General features: G+C 38.1%; 1 protein-coding gene across 2 annotated transcripts; it reads right to left on the bottom strand.

The window, feature by feature from the left end:
* Positions 566-8321, bottom strand: LOC109849242 (transcription factor BIM2-like). Of its 2 annotated transcripts, none has more exons than XM_020419064.1 (11): positions 7949-8321; positions 7780-7863; positions 7225-7500; positions 5696-5735; positions 5481-5602; positions 5226-5337; positions 3716-3785; positions 3526-3621; positions 2346-2767; positions 2011-2143; positions 566-1017 (listed from the first exon to the last, which is right to left on the bottom strand). In XM_020419064.1, exons 1-11 carry the CDS (start codon positions 7959-7961, stop codon positions 904-906), a joined length of 1482 nt encoding a protein of 493 aa, XP_020274653.1. In that variant the 5' UTR covers positions 7962-8321; the 3' UTR covers positions 566-903. The 2 variants fall into 2 exon arrangements, with proteins under 2 accessions (XP_020274653.1, XP_020274646.1); XM_020419057.1 differs by having other exon boundaries at positions 2346-2770; positions 7949-8320.

The raw sequence follows: 20042 nt of genomic DNA on the forward strand, positions 1-20042 counted from the left end.
TCCTAATCCAAAAAGAAACTTTGAATCAAACCCATGTGAATTCCCATCGAACATATCTGAAGAAGTCTGAAATTGATGTTGAACAAATTCCAGAAACTGATATTCTCTCTGGAGAGTTTCTAAGAAACATTGATATGGTTGAGGAGTTTTGTACTAAATTAAAGTTTAATATGTGATTTTTCTCCTTGCATTCAAATCCTTGAATTGCAAGCACACTCTTTGTTTAAAAATATTTGTAAAAAATGAGTGATAACAACACAAACATACATACAAATGTAACTCCATACTTCCTTTAACAAAAAAATTGCAATAAATTATCAATCAAAGACTTATGCCATTAGACTCCTATTCTTCTCCTTTAAATTAAAATTTAAGTTTGAACATTGGACAAGGTATTTTGGGAAAATCTTTGGGATATTAAAGTTAAAAATGGTGTCAACTTTGAGTAATTAAATATATTAACCCAGAGAACATAGCCAAAAGTAGAAAGAATATAACCTAGGCAACAACGACAAATCCAAAAGGAGAAAGAATATAACCTAGGCAACAACGATAAACAAGATACTTCCCCAAGAATGACACAATAATACATCATGAATAGGAATCCAGTATACATAGGAGAACATTAATCCACATGAATAAAACAGTTAATACAGAAACACTCATGGATACTTCTGAAACTACCGAACACCATGAAACGGAAACTTCTCATATGAATGGAAGCCTGAAACAAAAGCAGCTTCACAATTTGCTAATCGAAGCCTCAACGAAACAATAGAAGCAGAAAGTGAAAAGAATACCCCCCAACGTTCAGTCTCAAAGATAATTAAACTCATGTACATTTGTCCTCCGAGACAAAGGTGAGGGCAAAATAGAATAGGAACTAGAGAATAAGAGGGAAGATCAACTGTTATCCAATCTCCGCCTCTTTAGAGCTTGTTCTGATTCCTCACCGCTGCTCCCAACTCTATAATGATCGATAGCTGATCGATTTCCAGATAGGGGATCAACAAGTTCCTGGAAGAATTATGAGGAAGTGACGCACATGATATGCAAATATGAAATACATGATGACAACACACATAAAGGACATTAATTATAGGGTTAATTGCACATAGGACACATGTCATATGGCGTTTCTTAACTTATGACCCCTGTTGTTTCATTTTGGCAGCAGATCCCATGAATGAACTTTTTGACTCTTTTACTGCTGAAAGTAAAAAAGCAATTTCACTTGGGATACAAGAACATGCTGGTAACGACTGAGAAGTCATTAAAAAAAAATTTCACCCAAGGGTCTATCTGCCAAAATGACTGCAGGGATAATAAGTTGTAAAAAAATCATACTGCAGAGGGTCTATGTGCAATTAACCCTATAAGAGAGAGGCGCTATTGCAACACAGTTTTCTCTTTCCCATTCAGGCTGGAAAGGAACAAGTATGTTCCCATAGCTGGAAGGAATTCGGGCCATATCCTGATTGTGCAAATGACATAGGTGAAGCTTAATACCAAAAGGGCAGATAACTTCCTCATCCATAGTTTTACTAGTAACATCATTATTACCCTTTAATTAGTGGGGGAAGAATGCCGTCTGCAATTTACCCTTCTCAGATGCCAACCTCAAGGGTGATAAGTGCTATAAACGACTTTAGGGGTGCTTAGTGCTACTAAAGGTATGGATGAAGGAGGTTATCTGCAAGTCACCCTTACCAACAAGAAGATGCAAATAGCAAAAAACAACAAAAGGTAGATGTGCTTTCATCTGCTTTGAGTTCTTGAACTTTCAGTAGTTGATGGGAGCCATTGTGAACATGAAACTTTTGTGTAAATGAAGGTCGAATTATATCAACTAAATCCAGGTCACATACGACAATATTATAGAGACCTCTATTGATTTTGAAATGATTTTCTTAACTAGATCAAGGTCACAAATGAAACAAATGATTGATGTTTAACTGATGTAAATGAAAACAAGACGAACATCAGATTACTTCCAACAAGAAACTTTACCTTAGCACTAGACATAGTGGTGGCAGTAGCTCTCCTAGGTGCTCGCTTGCCCAGATTAATCTGTACAGAGATGTTGGCTTGAGACAGATCTATACCAGAGCTCGCAAGTGCCTGATTTAATGCATTCAACATACTGCACCATAGGAAAGGAATATTTATTATTTAAGCATAAACGTTCATCTCAAGCTTAAGTAGATCAACAGAGATCTTTTTGAAATAGATCCTCAATCAATGAAACACATTCCCCCAACCAAATCGTTCAAAGAAGCAAAAGAATGTAACTTATAAGACAACAGAAGCGGAAAAAAAAAATTCTTAGACGAACAAAAACGTACTTCTGAGAGTAAGCAGTAGAGACATTAATTGTGCCTTCATCAATAGTCAGCTCCTCTTGTTCATTAGACATTTCACCACTCTCACTGCAATCGACAGGACCTGAGGGTCTCAACCACTGAGACTGTGACTGAGAAGCTAAGCTATCTATATCTGAGATCAACCTCTGCTGAGGCTGGCCAACACTAGTCTCTCTTTCAAGAGAAGCATAATTTAATTGTGAAGGAATGGGGGCTGAAGAGGCCTTGCTTGTAAAGGCAACAGGATTTTCCACAGTTTTATATAATACACCACCAGCACTAGTGTCGGATTCTAAGGGATTCTGAGCAGTTGAGATCATTCCTGGTGCTGCTGGAACTCTGTCGTCATCAACAGAGTAAATGAATCCTGGACTGTGACCATTTTTTGTGACCTGGTTGGTATTCTGCTGCAAATAAAGAAAAGATGGGTCACACCTCTTAAGTAGAAGCATCATTAGTTAATTTAGCGAAGAATGAAAAACATCCTTATCATGGCATGTATCTAATTGTCCTTGTCTTTTGTTTTGGAATTATTATACGAATTAAGACAATAGGTACCCGTAAATTTTTCCACAATAATCTAAAATAAACATTTACCTGCTAAACATTGAAAATAAAAGTAAATAAATAATGACTTCTTTTAGAAATGACTAAAGACACCCAGAGTTGCTGGGACCAGATCAAAATATTCTTAAAATTGTTGGAAAATATTTGCACAAATCGTTACCACACTAAAAACACATTGATCAAGATCATTAAAAAAACAAAGGTGCTATACAAATTATATTAAACGTAACAATGGTTCAGTTGAAACAAGATGAAATCTATGTATTATGTTGGTGAACGTGTCCTTTATTAGCTTTGATCAAATGATAGCAAATTTCTACTCTAGATGACCATTTAAGATTAACAGCATTGGAAAAAAGATGTCTCTACTTCTGCGGTGCATCAAAAGAAATTAGGACGAGATCCAATTTGATAAGAGCTGAAGATATATCTAGCAACATACCTCAAAAAGATGTAAACATACCAGGAAGTCAAAATAATTGAAACATCAGAATTATGACCAGAAAAATAAACTGATGGTTCGAGGATTAAGTCGAGTGGCATACTAACATATCAGACATACATGTAGTGTTTATCAATAGTTAGGAAAAATTACCCATGGTGTTAATTTGGCATTTTCATCACTCCATCCTGGGTATGAAGACTCATATTTGTTGACCTTCTCTTGCAAAAAACGGATATATTCTATAACCTACATAATGACCAGAGAGTTAACAAAATATCACCACAAAAAAACCAACTGCACCACTCTTCTATTGAGTTTTCTAACTATCTCCAATCTTTACCTCCAAAAGGAATGATGCCTTATCCCTCTTTTGATCGCTATTTGGTATGAGGTCCCGAAGTATCTGAAACCTGCAAGAAAATGTTCTTTCCATCAGAATCATAAAATATAGTTTGATAATAACAACTAATGCAATTAGGGTATGTGTTTTATGTTCCAGAAATTTAAGAAGCAAACAGTGTTTGATCAAGTCTCAAGATAAGCAGTGAATTGTGAATGGACAAGATAAAGAAAAGCCTTCATTGGGGTAAAAGCCACTGCTTCCTGTACTGCCTTAAAAAGTAGGAAAACAATGGATGATGGAGAAACTTTAATAAGCAAAACCCATGGCAACTGACCAAGTTTTTAACATCTATGCGACTCACTAGGCGCCAAGATCCTGTCCAAGCCAACTAACGCAAAGGGTGGATTTGAATAAACTGATTATAGGTAGATCAGATCCACCAGTCAGTCATATAGTTTAAGCACAAGCCATCACAAATTTCTCTGAATTGCGAAAACTTGGTATGCATTTTGTGCAAGATAATTTTAATATTTTGGTAGTAATGACCAGTGTACTTGCAAAGGAAGTGTTCGATTTTGACTCTTGTGGCAAGGGACTCTTATTATTTTGCAAACTTGTATGTATAGCCTTTTTTCCCTCTAAGGTTAGATATGTTTGTATCTTCTGAATGCTGTACATTCTAGTTATGTGCTCCTGAGAGTGCATAAAATTTTATAATGTGCTAACATTAGCTTCAGCTGAAACTTCCAGGCCCCCAAGTATTGCTTCTATTTGGTTGGACTATAAGCTGGCTATAAGCTATGTTTGGCTTAAAATGAATGTATGCTATTTCAAGCTCACGACTGTAATTATTCGTTCGACTATGAATATCCAACTATAGGAAAAACACTAGAAAGTTAACTTATTGGTAACATAATGTCTACTTACATGTGCTGAGGAAATAATAAGAACCATTAGATAAAAAGGATTCATATAAACTTCAGAATTATGATCAAAGTGTTATTAAGAATAACCAATGACAGTTCACACACGAGATATTGTAGATTGAAACCAGTAACAGAATTAGAAAAGTGTAAATCAAGCACCTCTAAAGAACTTGGTCCCTTTTCAGTGTCACTCTATCCCAATATCATCTAGTTCAACCGAGAAAACTAATAATTTAGAGGCTTCCCAAGGTGATTAGCTAAAAATTGACAAAACAGAAAAAAACCTACGGAAATCAAAATACAAACGGAGAGGTGACGTGAAGCTTCATTTTCATGGATATCAAAAATCCAATTGGTGTTTTATGATAATAAAAAAAGTCTCTTTCCTCCCAAATTGATATTGAGTAACATGTTACTGCATAACCCATTTTCAAAGAGTGAAACTTGATGATGTGCAATTCATGTGAAATTCCCTCTTGCAAGTTACTAGATTTTATCAGTTAAATTTCAAGTAAAAGAGTTTGTATTGTAACAAAAGATATTGCTTTAAACCCCAAAATTGGCGGAAAAAGAAAACTTGCCTATCATTGATTTTGCTTCTCCGCCTCTGCTCTGTAGCAGAATGCTTCGACCGCGGAGTCATCGCCTTCTGATCATGTCCTCCTTTACCATCAACTTTAACAGCTAACTCCACTGCAAAATTTGAAAAACCAAAAAAAAAAAAAAAAAAAAAAAAAAAAAATAACAAAAAAAAAAAAAAAAAAAAAAAAAACTAAATTCGAAACAAAATACAAAAAATCAGTAAAAAGGGAGCTAAAAGCAGAAAAAGAACCAACCTTTCCTCGAAATTCCCTCTCTCTTCCCGAACTCCTCGTCATCGTCGTCTTCCTCGTCGAAACCCCTACTGGATCTCGACCCCGAATCCATGAACCTCTTCTTATCCTGCGCCGATTGACTCCTGTAATAATTTTTGCAACCTAATTAGTTAGCCTCGAAATTGAAATTATGCAGAAAATCCAGAAGAAAAAGAGAAGGATGCAAAGTAAGGAACCTGGTGGCGGCGCGGGCGACGAAAGGCGATGGCCAGTGACCTGAGATATAAAGAAGACGAACGGGGCTGAGGTTTTGTTTTTTCTTTTTTGATGATTTCTTTCTTTCTTAATTAATAATACTATTAATTAATTAATTCCAAAGATGAGTTAATTATTCAACAGATGTGGGCATGTGGGCGTAGGCTAGTAGGATGCGCACCGTAAATATTTTTTTTCTATTTCCGGGTATTTTGTATTTTGATAAAGGGGATCTTGGTTTGTGTGACAGTTTTGACAGATAGATGTGCATGCAAAAATCCACTTTTATCGTTAGGCCCACATGGAACAAAGGTTCTCCAATCATTAGGGTCAGCTTATCATGTATTTTGTATGAATATTTACTTTTTGTGTGAGTATATCATGTATTTTGTATGAATATTTACTTTTTGTGTGTGTATATCATGTATTTTATATTAGTATTAGCCACTAAAGTGCATTGGTAAAAAAAAAAACCTTGTTACACCGGGTTAGATTGTTCAAAATTTTAATTGACACTGTTTGGGAGCGTTCTTGATAAAAAATTTAGAGTGAAAAATAGTTTTCTGATAACCCCTAAAGGGGTTTTCTGATTTCGGAAGTTATGGACAGTTATCTGATAATCGTCCAAATCTAAGGGGCTATTTCTGATATTTACCTAAGGGAATTCAACTGGGCCTTTGTTTAGGACCCCGACCAAGTTTCTAACAAAAGCCCAGTACGAGATCCACTTCCTCAAGGAAACAAATTATTAAGCGGCACACGGACCCACACCGCCCATCTTCTCACCTAGGTGTCTCCGTCAGAGAGCAAGGCCCCACAGGCTAACTAGCAACAGCATAAGTATCACACCAACATCAACATTTTTTTTTTCCATTTTTCTGGATGATGGGAAACCTCGGTTAGTTAGAGCTACGCCTAGGTAATTAGCAAGAGTTTGCACCAGAACAGACTCAGCATAAGTTTTAATTTTCAAAATCGACTCACTTTTTTTTACAAAAATCGACTTACTTTTTGTCACGTCAGCTTAATCTCATTCTTAAACAGTCAGGATTGACAACCCCGACTGTTTAGGAGGTTGTTAAACCTCAATTAGAAGCCTTAAACCTGATTTTTTTTATGTCCTAAATAGACAACCCTGACTAATTAAAAAATAAGATTAAGCTGGCGTGGCAAAAAGTGAGTAGATTTTTGTAAAAAAAATGAGCCGGTTTTGAAAATTAAAACTTGATTTGAGTCTGTTTTGAAAATTTCTTCTATTAAGGAAGCGTGGTCATGTTACTTCGGTGGCAGGGCACCCGCTCCGCCAACAATGACCTCCAGTTGACCAAATAAAAACATGGATCCCCACTAACCGCGATGCTCACTAATAGGGAACAGTTGAGTGAATCCATCGGGAAATTCACTCGCCTTCCCACGCGAGCACCCCGCACCCTCATGACGCGTGCCTATCACGTGACCGACACGTAACAACCACGCCCTCGACTAACCAGCGAAGATCGGGCTTTTTTACCTCTGTATCCGTTCTCCTTCGTGTCCCAAAGCGCGAATCCCGCACCCGCATGAAGCCCGCCACCGGGTTCACGAGCGCACGTGACGAGCTGTGCTTCACCGGCCGCAGGCGAACCTTTCTCTGGCACGTGGCTTAGGCTGAATGTTCCGATCCCACCGGGAAGCACGTGCGCCGCAGTCGCCGCGCGATTCGTGGGCCCCGGCTGTTGGGCCGGATCCGCCTCCTCCTCTGGCTTTTCCAGCGGTTTGAGGAAGTCGTGGGTCTTGAGATAAAACCCTGTAATTGACGAGAGTTAACGATAATTAAGATGATTATATTAACGACTGGAGGAAAATGTCATGGATTATGATCATAAGCCAACACCATGGGAACTTGTTCCCAATTCCGAAAATACCCCTGCCTACATGCACGGCGTGAAAATTGTCTTCCCAGAATGACCCCGTTTTTGCCAAAAACAAAACTAAACTAAACAAAAGGGAATTGTTTGGATTATGGTTGTGATTTAGGTTGATCATGTTAATGATGAATTACTGAGGAAATTTCGAAATTGCGTACCTTGAGGTGGAGGTCTTGAATCTTGAAGCTGGATTGAAGAATCCTTGTTGTAAAGCGAGAGGAAATCGTGAGTAGCTTTTTTACCTGTAAAAATATTTCTTTTCTCAATAATAATTCGAATTAATCATAACCTTTCTTTCATAATTTCATAGTTAAATTGAATCCGTACCTTGGAACTCCATTTGGTGTTGAATTCAGATCAGAAACCCTAGAATTCAAAAGAATCCAAACAATCGAAGCCAAACGACGAAGGCGTCTGGATCATATCGACAATTATAGAATTTGCCGCCAAATTCCAGCTAGATTCATAATTTATGAACTGGATTCATAATTTAGAAAGATCTTCGACGTCAGAAAGCAGAAAAAATCCGAAGAATCCGCCTGAATTCTGAATAATTCGACCCGTAAACCCTAGGTTTAGACGGGGCAAGAAAGAAGGGAGAGAATAAATGCAGCGAAATTCAAGTGAAACTCAAGCGGAAACTAATTGTAGATCGAGATCCCTCTCCAGCTTTATAACTGCCGAGCGCAAAGAGAGAGGAGATCTTTATACGGCGAACTATTTGATTTTTCTACTTTAATCGCTTCGTCTTCGATCTTCCCCTTTCCCGTTACGTCAAAAGGCCGTTTAAACTAACGCCGTTTATAAATTAACGGTGGTAGCAGCGTCACCGTCAGTGGTCCCTTTCGGCTTCGTTCTGATAGGAAAGGAGGCCGGGTCCACTGATCTAAAGGCAAGGCACACGTGAGAGGGGGTATCACGTGATGGGTGCCAAGCTGACTGCGGTTGTTGGACGTTGACGAAAAGTACAGAGCATGATTAGCGGGCGTTAATCCCAATTAAAACGTACAGATTAGTTACTGACAGTGATCAGACAAAGGAAAAAGGGGTTAATTGTAGGAAGTGTGAGGCTTAATTGCGTTTAAATACTCTATAGTTCCCCACCCTTGCAGTTATATACCCTCACGCAATTTTCAGAATAGAATTAAAATAATTTTAAAAGTAAATTTAACAAACAATAAAGTTTAAAAGAGTCCTAAAATTAGCATGAGAATGTAGGCGAAAATTCACACGTTTGCGTGACAGGGTGTATTAAAATTTAAAATTTTTAAGCTTTATATTATGAATAAGTGCAAGTTCAAAGTCTAATGGGGTAATATGTCCCCTAAAACTTCAAGTAAAATTTCTATGAAACAGTTGAACGTTCATCTTAATTTATTAAGCCCTTAAGCTTTACCCAAAATTTCTATGATGCCCTCAAACTCTTATTTCAATCTATTTATCGCCTAAATTTTTTTAGTTTCATTCTAGTTAGCCCCTAAATTTTTAAATTTCATGCTATTTAGCTAAGATGGTGGTTTTAAACCGCAAAAACCACCCAAATTAATACATGTTTTAGCTAGGGTATAGTTGAAATGTCATAAAAAGAATGACACGACAATGCCTTAAAATTTGAGCTTGTTCAAAGTTTTAAATTCCGTTACCACGTAGTACGCAAGTTTTAAGGTGTACATAGTGAAAAATCAAAGTGTTGTGATGTAAATATAATCAAGATACAAGAATGCATATGTTGATATGTTGATGACGACTATCAAACAAGGGGTTTATGTGTGAACTATGGAGGTGTTAGGGTCCATTGATCTTCTTTTATGGTCGATCCCCCAATAGATTGCTAAAGCTTCCTGCAAAACTACATGTTAGAGGACCGGAGTTGGGCTCTTCACTAATTCCTCCGATGATCAAGTCAGTATTTGAGCCAGAGTGGAGAAATAATACGAAGCTATTTCTTAGCAAGAGATTACTTACCTCTATGCTGTAGACATTCCCTCTATTTATAGTAGGTACAGAGGGGCAATTTTGATCAAGTCCAACAGACTACTTAGTCAGTAGTGACTTTACATGTGTCGGTTATGGGTGACATGAGTCACCTTTATGATCAATGTGATAGTGACAGAGGAAGCATGGTGGCGATGGAGTCTGATGAGTAATAAAGGCTATGGGCTAGAGCAATGATGACTCTGACAATGCATTTAATGTGATGATGACTGGATGTTGGCGTGGGGCTCAAGGATTACCGACTTTTCAACCCAGCCTGGGGAGAAGGAATGACTCGACCTGGCGAGAATGGATGTCTGTTGCGGCCTGGCGAGAAGGGACGACTTAGCCTGGTAAGAAGGAACGGCTCAGCCTGACGAGAAGGGATGACCCGGTCTGGTGAGAAGGGACGCCTTCTGACAAGAAGAGATGATAAATACCATCTTTTTAGTTGGCCTCACAAGTTGTCCTCTTGGCCTGGCGAGAAGGGATGACTCGACTTAGCGAGAAAGGATGACTCGGCCTGGCCAGAAGGGACGCATGAGTCGGCCTGAAGAGAATGGATGACTCGGCCTAACGGCATGGCGATAAGAGACACATGTCTCTGCCTAACGAGAAGGGATGCATGTTTCATCCTAGCGAGAAGGGATGACTCAGCCTGGTGAGAAAGGATGCCTCCTGGTAAGAAGGGACGACTCGGTCTGGTGAGAAGGGATGCTTATCTCGGTCTGGCGAGAAGGTACAAAAAATACAACCTTTTTAGTCGACCTCACAAGTTGTCGCCTTGACCTGACGAAAAGGGATGACTCGGCCTAATGAGAAGGGACGCTTGTCTCGACCTGAAGAGAAGGGATGCTTGTCTCAGTCTGACAAGAAAAGATAACTCTTCCTTTGGTCTGTCGATATTGAGTTAGGATGTAGTTGTTTTCGTCAGGAACAAGTTCTGTTGTAGAATTCATTATAACTGTTTATTGATTACAATGAATGCAAAAGAGTGAGTTTCGTACTTTGTAAAACTACTCTTTATAATAAAAATCAAATTACAAGCTCCTTAGAAACAAACGCAGGATCGTTGTTTGGATCGCTGTTTGCGTGGGATCTTTGCCTGTGCCGGGGGTGCGTTAGCCCGTGGACCACCGATTCACAGATTCTGATTGAATCGTGAAGGTTTTGGGAATTCTTCCTTCGTTTATCGAAGTAAAAATTTAAAGGAAATATCTTATCAATGTAAGATGTTCACTCTTCTAAAGATCAAGTCAGAGCTTAGATCTCTAGGAATCGCCAAAAACTTCTTGAGGATGTTTGTGAAGAAGGAAGACTCTCTCTCTTGCTCCAATTCACCAAAAGCTTAAGTCTCTATGCCCCAATCTGCTCTCCCTCCTTTGTTTCATATCTAGGGAGGTATTTATAAGGATATGAGTGCACAACAGTGGAAATAGGGGCGAAATAACTGACCAAGTGGATGCTCTTTGGGCGCGTCAGTCTATACTGCCGTGGCTATTGGCGCGTCAGTGTGCAGTGTGGACTGACGCGGCCAAAGAGGCCGTTACAGCCACATTTCCATCGTGCTTGAAACCGTCCTCCCACGACTTTTAATCACTTTTTTCGTGGTTTAACTGCTTGTCCACATCAGCACACATTCTTTTTCTGATATGCGGCCACGTGGACCTTAAAAATTATCGTATAACTGCTTTTTTTTAACCGTCATGGCAGCTCCCTATAGTTTGCACGTCACCATGGACTGACACGCAATAAGCGCGTCACCATAGGTTGACGCGCCTTAGGCGCGTCACCATGGACTGTCGCGCCTTAGGCGCGTCACCCTAGGCTGCCGTGCCTATGGCGCATCACCATAGGCTGTCGCGCCGTCGCGCCTTAGGCGCGTCACCCTAGGCTGCCGTGCCTATGGCGCATCACCATAGGCTGTCGCGCCTATATGTGTTGCCTGTCAGTGTGTTTTGTCACATGCATGCACATTATATCTATAAATATTTTTTGACGCCTACAGATACCCCATCCAAAGTATCTCAGACTCGTTCTTTTATAGAAGAGTCTGGGACACTTTGGATAAGATAGGTTTTACTTGTAATCCCTTCAGTATTCAGTTGAAGAAATTACGTAGAATGGTCTGTGAATGGCTTCAATTCCTGACTTCTTCATCTTTTACTCTATTCAGTGCTTTGTAGAATAGCTAAAATTCTTTCGGTGTTGCGTTTATCGTGTGGTCGTTGTCGAAGTCTTGAATTAGAGCTGGTGTTGAAGAATGGAGGAATAGTTTATACTCATATACCCTATCGGAGTGTTCGGAAAATAGTTTAATCTTATATACCCGTTGGGAGGTAATCAGGTTATCCCTAAGAATATTCTGAGTGATATTCTCCAGAAATTTCCTGTTGATGGTAGGGAAACAGTTTAGACTCGTGTACCTATTGGAGTATCTTCAGGCATTGCCCTATAAGTGCACAATATGGACATCCTTACTAATTGCTTGGAACATGATTAGTTTGTAATTCAGTGTAAAATAATATTAGTTCCTTCAGGCATTGCCCTCCGACACTCAAGCTGGCGACGTTTCCGATTAATCTAAAGAGAAAAACAAAATATCGTCTTATTAATTTTTTGTGTGTAAAATTTGCATTATCTTGGTTTAGTGGAGATCACCATTATTTATAGCGGGTTTATGGGGCACATTGGTAATTTTTATCAGGCGTGTGCGGTGATGGTATAGACATGCTTTACACGTGCTGATAGTTGGTTGGCGAGTCGTCTTTTACACAGTGATGTGATTGTTGGAGTAATGACATGTCCGAAGAGCTTTTGAAGGCTCTTGCTTGAACAGCCATAATGCATGGCTGACGCCGCAATAATGGCCTAATGGTGATCGAGTAGCAAAGTGCCGGCACAAGCAATACATTCATTGCAAGGTTGTGTGCCTCTTGTTGTCGCTTGTCAGGCCGATGTATTGTGTCTAGTCCGCTAGGGGACGTATTTCATCTCAGAGCTGGTCATCCAGTGAGATCTGAGTCGAGAGCGCCTTTCGTCTCGGATTTAGTTCTCGAGACGAGTCAGTCATCTGAGCACTTTGGGTCGTGGATGCTTTTAGAGTCGTTAGCTTATTGTCAAGTGACCACTCTTTTAGTAGATCTCATGGTGTAACACTAGGAATGAGACATTAAAATTTACTCTTTGTTATGCCATGAAAACTGCAATGTCGATCTTTAAATTGGTCGCATGACATACTTAGTAGGATGGAGCACATGGCTAACATATCCAACCTAGGTCTAAGCTATAAGGTGGCAAAGTCACCTATGTGGTTTGAGTTTGAGATAAAAGGCGTCTTCAAGTCGAGATCTATCAGTTGATTCCAGACTGAGTTGAAAGGTGTCTTTGGCTCAAGCTCAATAGGAGAAATTCCGAAGCAAGGAATGACTAGTGGCTTCGTCAACAATGTTCGCATTTTATGTAGAAGAGTCTGACGTCCATACTCCGCATGATCGCATATAATGCATGGATAGACACCATAATGACTTCTCAGACGATGCCCAGATTCCCGCTATTCTATCATCGTCGTATTAAATACGATGGGCTCAACTTTCCACCTCTAACCAATCAGCCATGGACACATATAAAGGACGACACAGTGTCAAATCAACTAGTTGGTTAGGTTATGAAGATACTTGCACAAGATTCCTATAACTAGCATCATCTTTGTTATTCTAAGGTACTCACAAAATACCCAAAAAAACCTACATTCTGTTTTTCTCTTCAGATTAACAAAGTAACCACTGACTTGAGCGTCAAAGGGCATGCCGGAGGGAACAACGTCCTAAGCATCTAAACTCTGTTACTCTGTGCAAGAAACTATAGTTCAACATCTTCAGACCAATTTGTTAGACCCTAGAAGGGGGTAAATAGGGTCAATGCTAATCTAATTTCAATTTTATGCCAATTAAAAAAACATTCTTGATTAATTAATTCTTACAAAAGATATATGAATGAGTTATGAGCAAGAATGCAAAATACAAGTACAAAATAAATATACACAAAGTAAGCTCAAACACAATATATGATCATGGAGTTTGGTCAACCATTGACCTACGTCTCCGCTCCTCACCTCAAGGAGATATCCACTATATCGACACACCCGGTTTGAAAGCCGGAACTTCTCTACACACTCGATTTTTTAGTTTACCAAAAACTCTACAAGACACTCACAATGTACATACACAAACTATAACCTAAGTATTAGTCCTCACGTATCGCCTCCCTCAAGTGCTCAACTTTACTACCTCTCACTAGGCTTTATTACCGACGTCACTCCTGTTGGTATCGACTACGTCCTCACCACACACTCCTCTCGGTGTAAATATGTATTACAAAGTGATACTCACAAATTTTGCTCAAATACAATAATTTATTCTCTATCAATGAATGAGAACACAATGAATTGAAGCCCACTCTCACTAAATCACTCACCACTATCCAACAATATATAGAATGAATAATATTAAAAGCTCAATTGAGGTGTGAGTGATAAATGAGAATAATAAAATTCTAACTCAAATAAAAATAGCTAAGATATGAACATGAAAAACAAATAATAAATAAGCTAGATAAAAGAGTTAGAAATCTTCTCTATAAACACAAGGAACTATAGATATGATGATTATGATGAATTCTTCAGTTGAAATCGAAAGCTTCCTCCTTGTGAAAAACTCCTCTTTTGAAACAAAACTTAAAACAATGCTTAAACACAAACTAAACTCTTTCAAAACTTGATTAAATAATTTTCTTAGTTGCTCAGAAGTTAGAGGGTATGGGGTATATATAGGATCATAGAACAAGTCCCAAAACCAATAGAAAACCAAGGAAAAAGACAAAAAAACAGAAACATAAAAATCTGAAAAAACTAGTCGTTGGAAGCTTATTAGTCGACTAACGGGGTTCATCAGTCGACTGATGAGTTGACCGTTATAAGCGGTTTGCAGCTCGTCGGTCGGCCGATAAAACTTATCAGTCGACTAAAGGACCATCAGTCGACTGATAGAACGTCAGTCGCAGAAACAAAAACTTGTAGTACTTTCCAGACGAATTCATCAGTCGACTAATAAAATCCATCAGTCGACTGATAACGGGTTATCAACCAGAAACAAACAGTAAATCTGATTTTCAAACCTATTTTAAAAATAGTACTTACCATTTGTAAAATAAATTCTAAAAAATATAAAACTTTGGAAAAAGTTTATAAACATGAATATGAATATGTTACAAAAAGAATTTTTGGAATTGTACTTACCATTTGTAAAATATCATTATTTTTGCAAAGTGTACATAATACATGTTTTTGATGAATCTTGAAAATAAAGTTTGACATGTAAGAACACATGAAAACTTTATGAAATGTTTTTATAAACGTTGTAAAACATGAAAGTAATGTAAAAAAGATTAATAAACCAATATTGCATTGTTTTCTCCTATAAACTCATTTTGTAATAAAAAAAACAAAATTGTTTGTGTGTATATATATTGAGTTTGAAATATATTCACACAATATACGTTATAAAACTACTAATATACCTAAGTGATTGCGCACACAGCTTGATCTTGAATCTTTAACTCTGATGTGAATGACTTTTCATCATATATGGATATCTTGTAAAAAGAAACAAGCCACAACCACTAGGAAACAAATTAACTATAAATTGTTTGGCAAATCATCATCAAAACAAAAGAGCCAACACAATTAGCCATCAGAGAAGATTAAGGGGTCCGAAATCATACTTATCTCTCCTAAAGAGCACATCAAGTTTGAGACATAGACAACACTAAACTTTCATATACCAAGCTACAATAAATAATGACCAGTCCAAAGCTGGCAGTATCAAAGAAACGTTTTATAAAAGTTAATTTGTGATCATATATATGCAAATAGGGGGCTAAGGGAGAAGCATCTGTGATCTGTTTGGGCGGTGGTTTAACAAAGAAATGGTGGCACACAAACACAACGGGTCTAGAAAAGAATAATTTTATAGCCTTTTTGTTTTCCAAATACTGTATAGTAATGGATTTGGATATAAATTAGCTCCTACAAACTTTAATTAGTTAATATTCTTTTGTGTTGTTATTTAAGTTTGAAAAGAAATTAGAGTTAAAATTTATATGTGATAGTCATTTTGCCGCTAGGCTTTGCTTTGTTCTTTCAAAAATTTACTCTTGTTGCATGTGATAGTCTTGCAGATATTTAACACTTGTGGATAAAAATTAACCAGCAATAAAATTAGTATGGTTGCTTTCTTTTGGCCTAATTAATTATGATTCTAGTGTAATAACTGATACAATATTAAAAAGACAGCAAAATAATCCAAAGGTGTTTTTTTAAACTAAATCCTTCCGATTAATTATATAACACAGAACAATTATATGTTCATGCTTTTTTATCACATGCCAGCTGGCTCAGTGTTGAGTTTGAGCCCATTCGCATCAAGAATTCTCGTAAACAATTCGAGATCCACACCATCTTCGAACAAACTTAATTGCATCACAAACCCAAAAAGTAGCCTCGTTTAATATTTCACATCCCTCTTGTGCACTCCATGTTGCTTTCACCTCCTTGTCTCCATTTCCAAGCCACACAAATTCAATATTAATTTTAACTCATCAAAAGTATTCTACAATGTGCATTCATTTGTCAATTCTCCTCTTTAATTTTATACAATGATAATAAAGAGTAAAGCCCCTTTGCCAGCAACCACCACCATATTAAACTCACATGCCACCTAAATCTATATAGCTAATGTCTCAAACCTCCTCAAAAACAAAAAAACACACATTCACATGATCAAAAGATGCATTATGTTTATAATAGAGCTCCTCAATTAAAGGAGGTGAGAGGAAGATTCCAATAATAATATACTAAAATTGGAGTTAGCTCACCACATTCATGAACACAAATAATACAAGTGCTTTAATTTAATAAGAAAATAGCATCAGTGACCCCTCAAAAAAAGGGAACCCTGCATGGGACATGTGAGGTGTCGCCTCACTGTCCCGTGATGCACTGTTTATGAACAGTACATCACGGGACAGGAGGACGACACCTCACATGTCTCATGCAGGGTCCCCTATTTTTGGGTCCCTGTAGCTGTAGCAGCACTCATTTAATAATTATACGTTTCAACTAATTAAAAAGAATTTGGACATTCTTCTGCCGGTTTAAGGTATCAGTTTAGGGATCAGTAAAACACGATTAGTGACAACGCGCCCCTCATTAATCCAGACAGACGTGTCACGTTTTGCGTGGACGTCACGTGACTTAAAAAATTGGCCCGGCCAACCCATCGTCACGTGGCCAGCTCACCCGTGTGGTTCTGTGGGGCCCATCTGGCGGCGGTTTTGCGGAAAAAGAGAGCATACGTGACTGGGGATTTTGCATTCGTTGGTGTCATGATCGGAGGGGGGGGGTCCCCTTGCGGCGCTGGCACGTGAGAGAGTGAGGAAGCTGCTCCGCACGTGCGAGCTTTATGGTGCGGAGAGCTTTAATCCTGTCACGTGCATGTCCCTGGCCCCTCGGCGCGACCAAGGGTTTTGTCGTGTTCAGGGCGTTAACGGAACGGCCCGTTCTTGCCGTTTGTAACTGTACGCTCAACCGTCTAAATAAACGTCCCGTTATTGACATGTTGGTACTCCCGTAAATACGGATGTGTGCACGATACAGAAATATAAAAGTATTTCTGATTGATTTTCACAAAGAATAAGCAAGCATGTACGTTCATTCTTTGAAGTGTTCGAATATTTCGGTGTTTTTTTTTTTTTTGCGCTAGTGTGAGGGTTATTCTTTCAATTTTTTAAATGTACAACAATGTAGGTGGTTTTTTGACCTCATGGGCCAAATTATAACCTGACCCGTTAAGAATCCAATCCGGTTAGGAATATCTCACGTTGTGTGGGATAGGGCTGAGCATGGTTCGGTCCAAACCGAAAAAACCGACCGAACCGACCCGAAAAAATCGGTTTTATGAGTAGGGCGGTTCGGGTCGGTTTGAAAACTTTTTAACCCGAACCGACCGAATATAGTGCAATACTACCCATTCTGATCTCAAACCCTACCCGACACGTCCCCAAAGAGTCAAAAACTCAAACCCTAAACTAATTTTCTGAATCATTATGGGTTGAAAACAATATCATTATATCAGTGTGTAATGCTTCATAATCTCCTACTTTGTTGATACTTTTTTTTCTTTAACACAATTTGTTGTTTGATAAGAAGTTTGATGAAGTTAGAACCGAACAAACCGAACCGAATCGTACCGAACCGACTTGCAACAATTCGGTTCGGTTTTGAATTATAGGCGGTTCGGTTCGGTTGTTCAAATTTACTTGCAACAATTCGGTTCGGTTTTGAATTATAGGCGGTTCGGTTCGGTTGTTCAAATTTTGGAAAAAATCAAATCGAACCGACCGTTGCACATGCACCCCTAGTGTGGGATATTCTCTATCTCTCTTGTCCCTTCAAACAACACTTCTGGAACTTCTAAAAAAATTGTAGAACGAACCAAAGTATAGATATATTTCTAATCTAATTAATAGGAGATACTATGAATTAAGCTGAGAGATCAGTTTCCTAATAAGTGAGATAACAAGAGATACAATAGGAGGAGTGAGATTCATCATGCCTCGCAGATCTTGTGACTTTCATTTTTCATTAACTTTGTTTCGTTAAATGTCGTAGCAACTCATATGTAAGTAAATATAGCTTTTTATGAAAAAATAACATCACATTTATCTATTTCTGCATACCTTTTATCTATGATACCTTCAGAAAAATGGCTTGATAGTTATTTACCTTTAACGGAAATATCCGCAGCAAGTGATAAATTGGTAGCATAAGGTTCGGCATAAGTTTTGTAAATTAACCCTTGAGGTATTATGTTTGTCTAATCATGCTAGTTATACTTATCTATCCTTTTCCTACAATGAACAAGAAGCATCTACTAAGCACAACTTTAAAAGTAATTTTGATAGAAAGTTAGAGCTCCACACAAATGTTAATTTTCTGCTTTAGAATCTCGAAGATTTTGATTCTGTAACTCTTCTTCAAGCTGATATGAAAGCCAAGCAGAAACTGCTCTATTTAGCCTTCTTGGTCTTCTATATATAATGTCATATATGAAAGGACATGTTTTCTATTCATAATAACATCAAAGTTTTTATTAGGATAAGAAGCTTGTAAAAATAGGTCAATTCTTCATTTATTTTTAGTATTTGTTTCTCGGTTTTAAAATCTTCGAAAAGTTTGCAGAAACCCCCCTAAAAGTCTACAACAACCCCCTGGAAGTTTACAGAAAACCTCCTGGAAGTTTGTAGAAAACCCCCTGAAAGTTTACAGAAAACCCTAAAAATTTGCAAGTAAATCTCTAAAACTTACATATATCAAAACACCATAACTAAATGGGTTATTGGGTCACCCATGAACCACCCATTTAATAAATGGGTGGATGAGAAGTGACACATTTAGTAAATGCTAAATGAGTCATAAATGGTCAAGTGGTCATAAATGTGTCCACCTATTTATGACCCAACCAAGACCCAACTAAAACCCACCCATTTGACATCCCTAGATCAATCTCCGTATTACATATCACTCTGCATCTAAGTACCTTCAATATATATATGTGATGCATGTTACACTGGAGTTTGTGCAAATAACTCTTTTGACTAATATCAATTTTCAGTAATGTTCCTTTTTTTTGGGGGGGAATAAATCTTCTAACATATTGATTCTCGAGGAATTGCTGGACGTTCCCAAATCAAAAATATAGGCCCAATTTCTCCAATTGGTTTAGCCTCAGTACATGGGCCTCCATAGTTGGGCCGATACTCTTAAGTGTAATTCTCCGATACCACAAATTGAAACTTTTATTTATTTATTTATTTATTTATTTATTTTTTATGCTAAGCCAAACATAACATCTTGGGTGTCCCCGGATGCTGTTGGCATCCGCGTTAGGTGGAAAAATCGCATGCTGCCCCAAACATCTTGAGATGTGGGCCTAGCACGTGCTACATCATTGTAAGCCCAATCTTTTGCTCAGCTACAAAAGTAGGCACTTTGTTTCCGGTCCAACCAAAATAACGTATCCATACTAGTTTTACTAAGGCTCTGTTTGGCAAAACTAGCTGAAAGCTACGAGATTATCGCTGAAAGCTGTTAAGCTAGCTGAAAGCTGTGAAATTGTAGCTGAAAGCTGTTAGCTGTGTAGCTAGCTGATTGACTAGAGCTGTTTGGCAAAAGTAGCTATACAACTAGCTTAAATTTGTTAAATGACTAAAAAAGACATGCAATATTATTGATATAAAATTAGAATTATTAGGGGCAAAAACAGAAGAAAAAAATTGGCAGCTCCTTCCCAAAGACAAACGCTACTTGAGATAGCTTTCCAAAAGCTAC

The sequence above is a fragment of the Asparagus officinalis genome, chromosome 1, assembly GCF_001876935.1.
Source record: "Asparagus officinalis chromosome 1, Aspof.V1, whole genome shotgun sequence".
Lineage (NCBI taxonomy): Eukaryota > Viridiplantae > Streptophyta > Magnoliopsida > Asparagales > Asparagaceae > Asparagus > Asparagus officinalis.

What these genes read in the sequence shown, in the direction of transcription:
- LOC109849242 (XM_020419057.1), bottom strand. An exon ending in TTCAAGACCTCCACCTCAAG is followed by an intron (nt 7,501 to 7,779) that starts GTACGCAATTTC and finishes CGTCAATTACAG; the next exon opens with GGTTTTATCTCAAGACCCAC. An exon ending in ATGCCAAATTAACACCATGG is followed by an intron (nt 2,771 to 3,525) that starts GTAATTTTTCCT and finishes CTTTATTTGCAG; the next exon opens with CAGAATACCAACCAGGTCAC.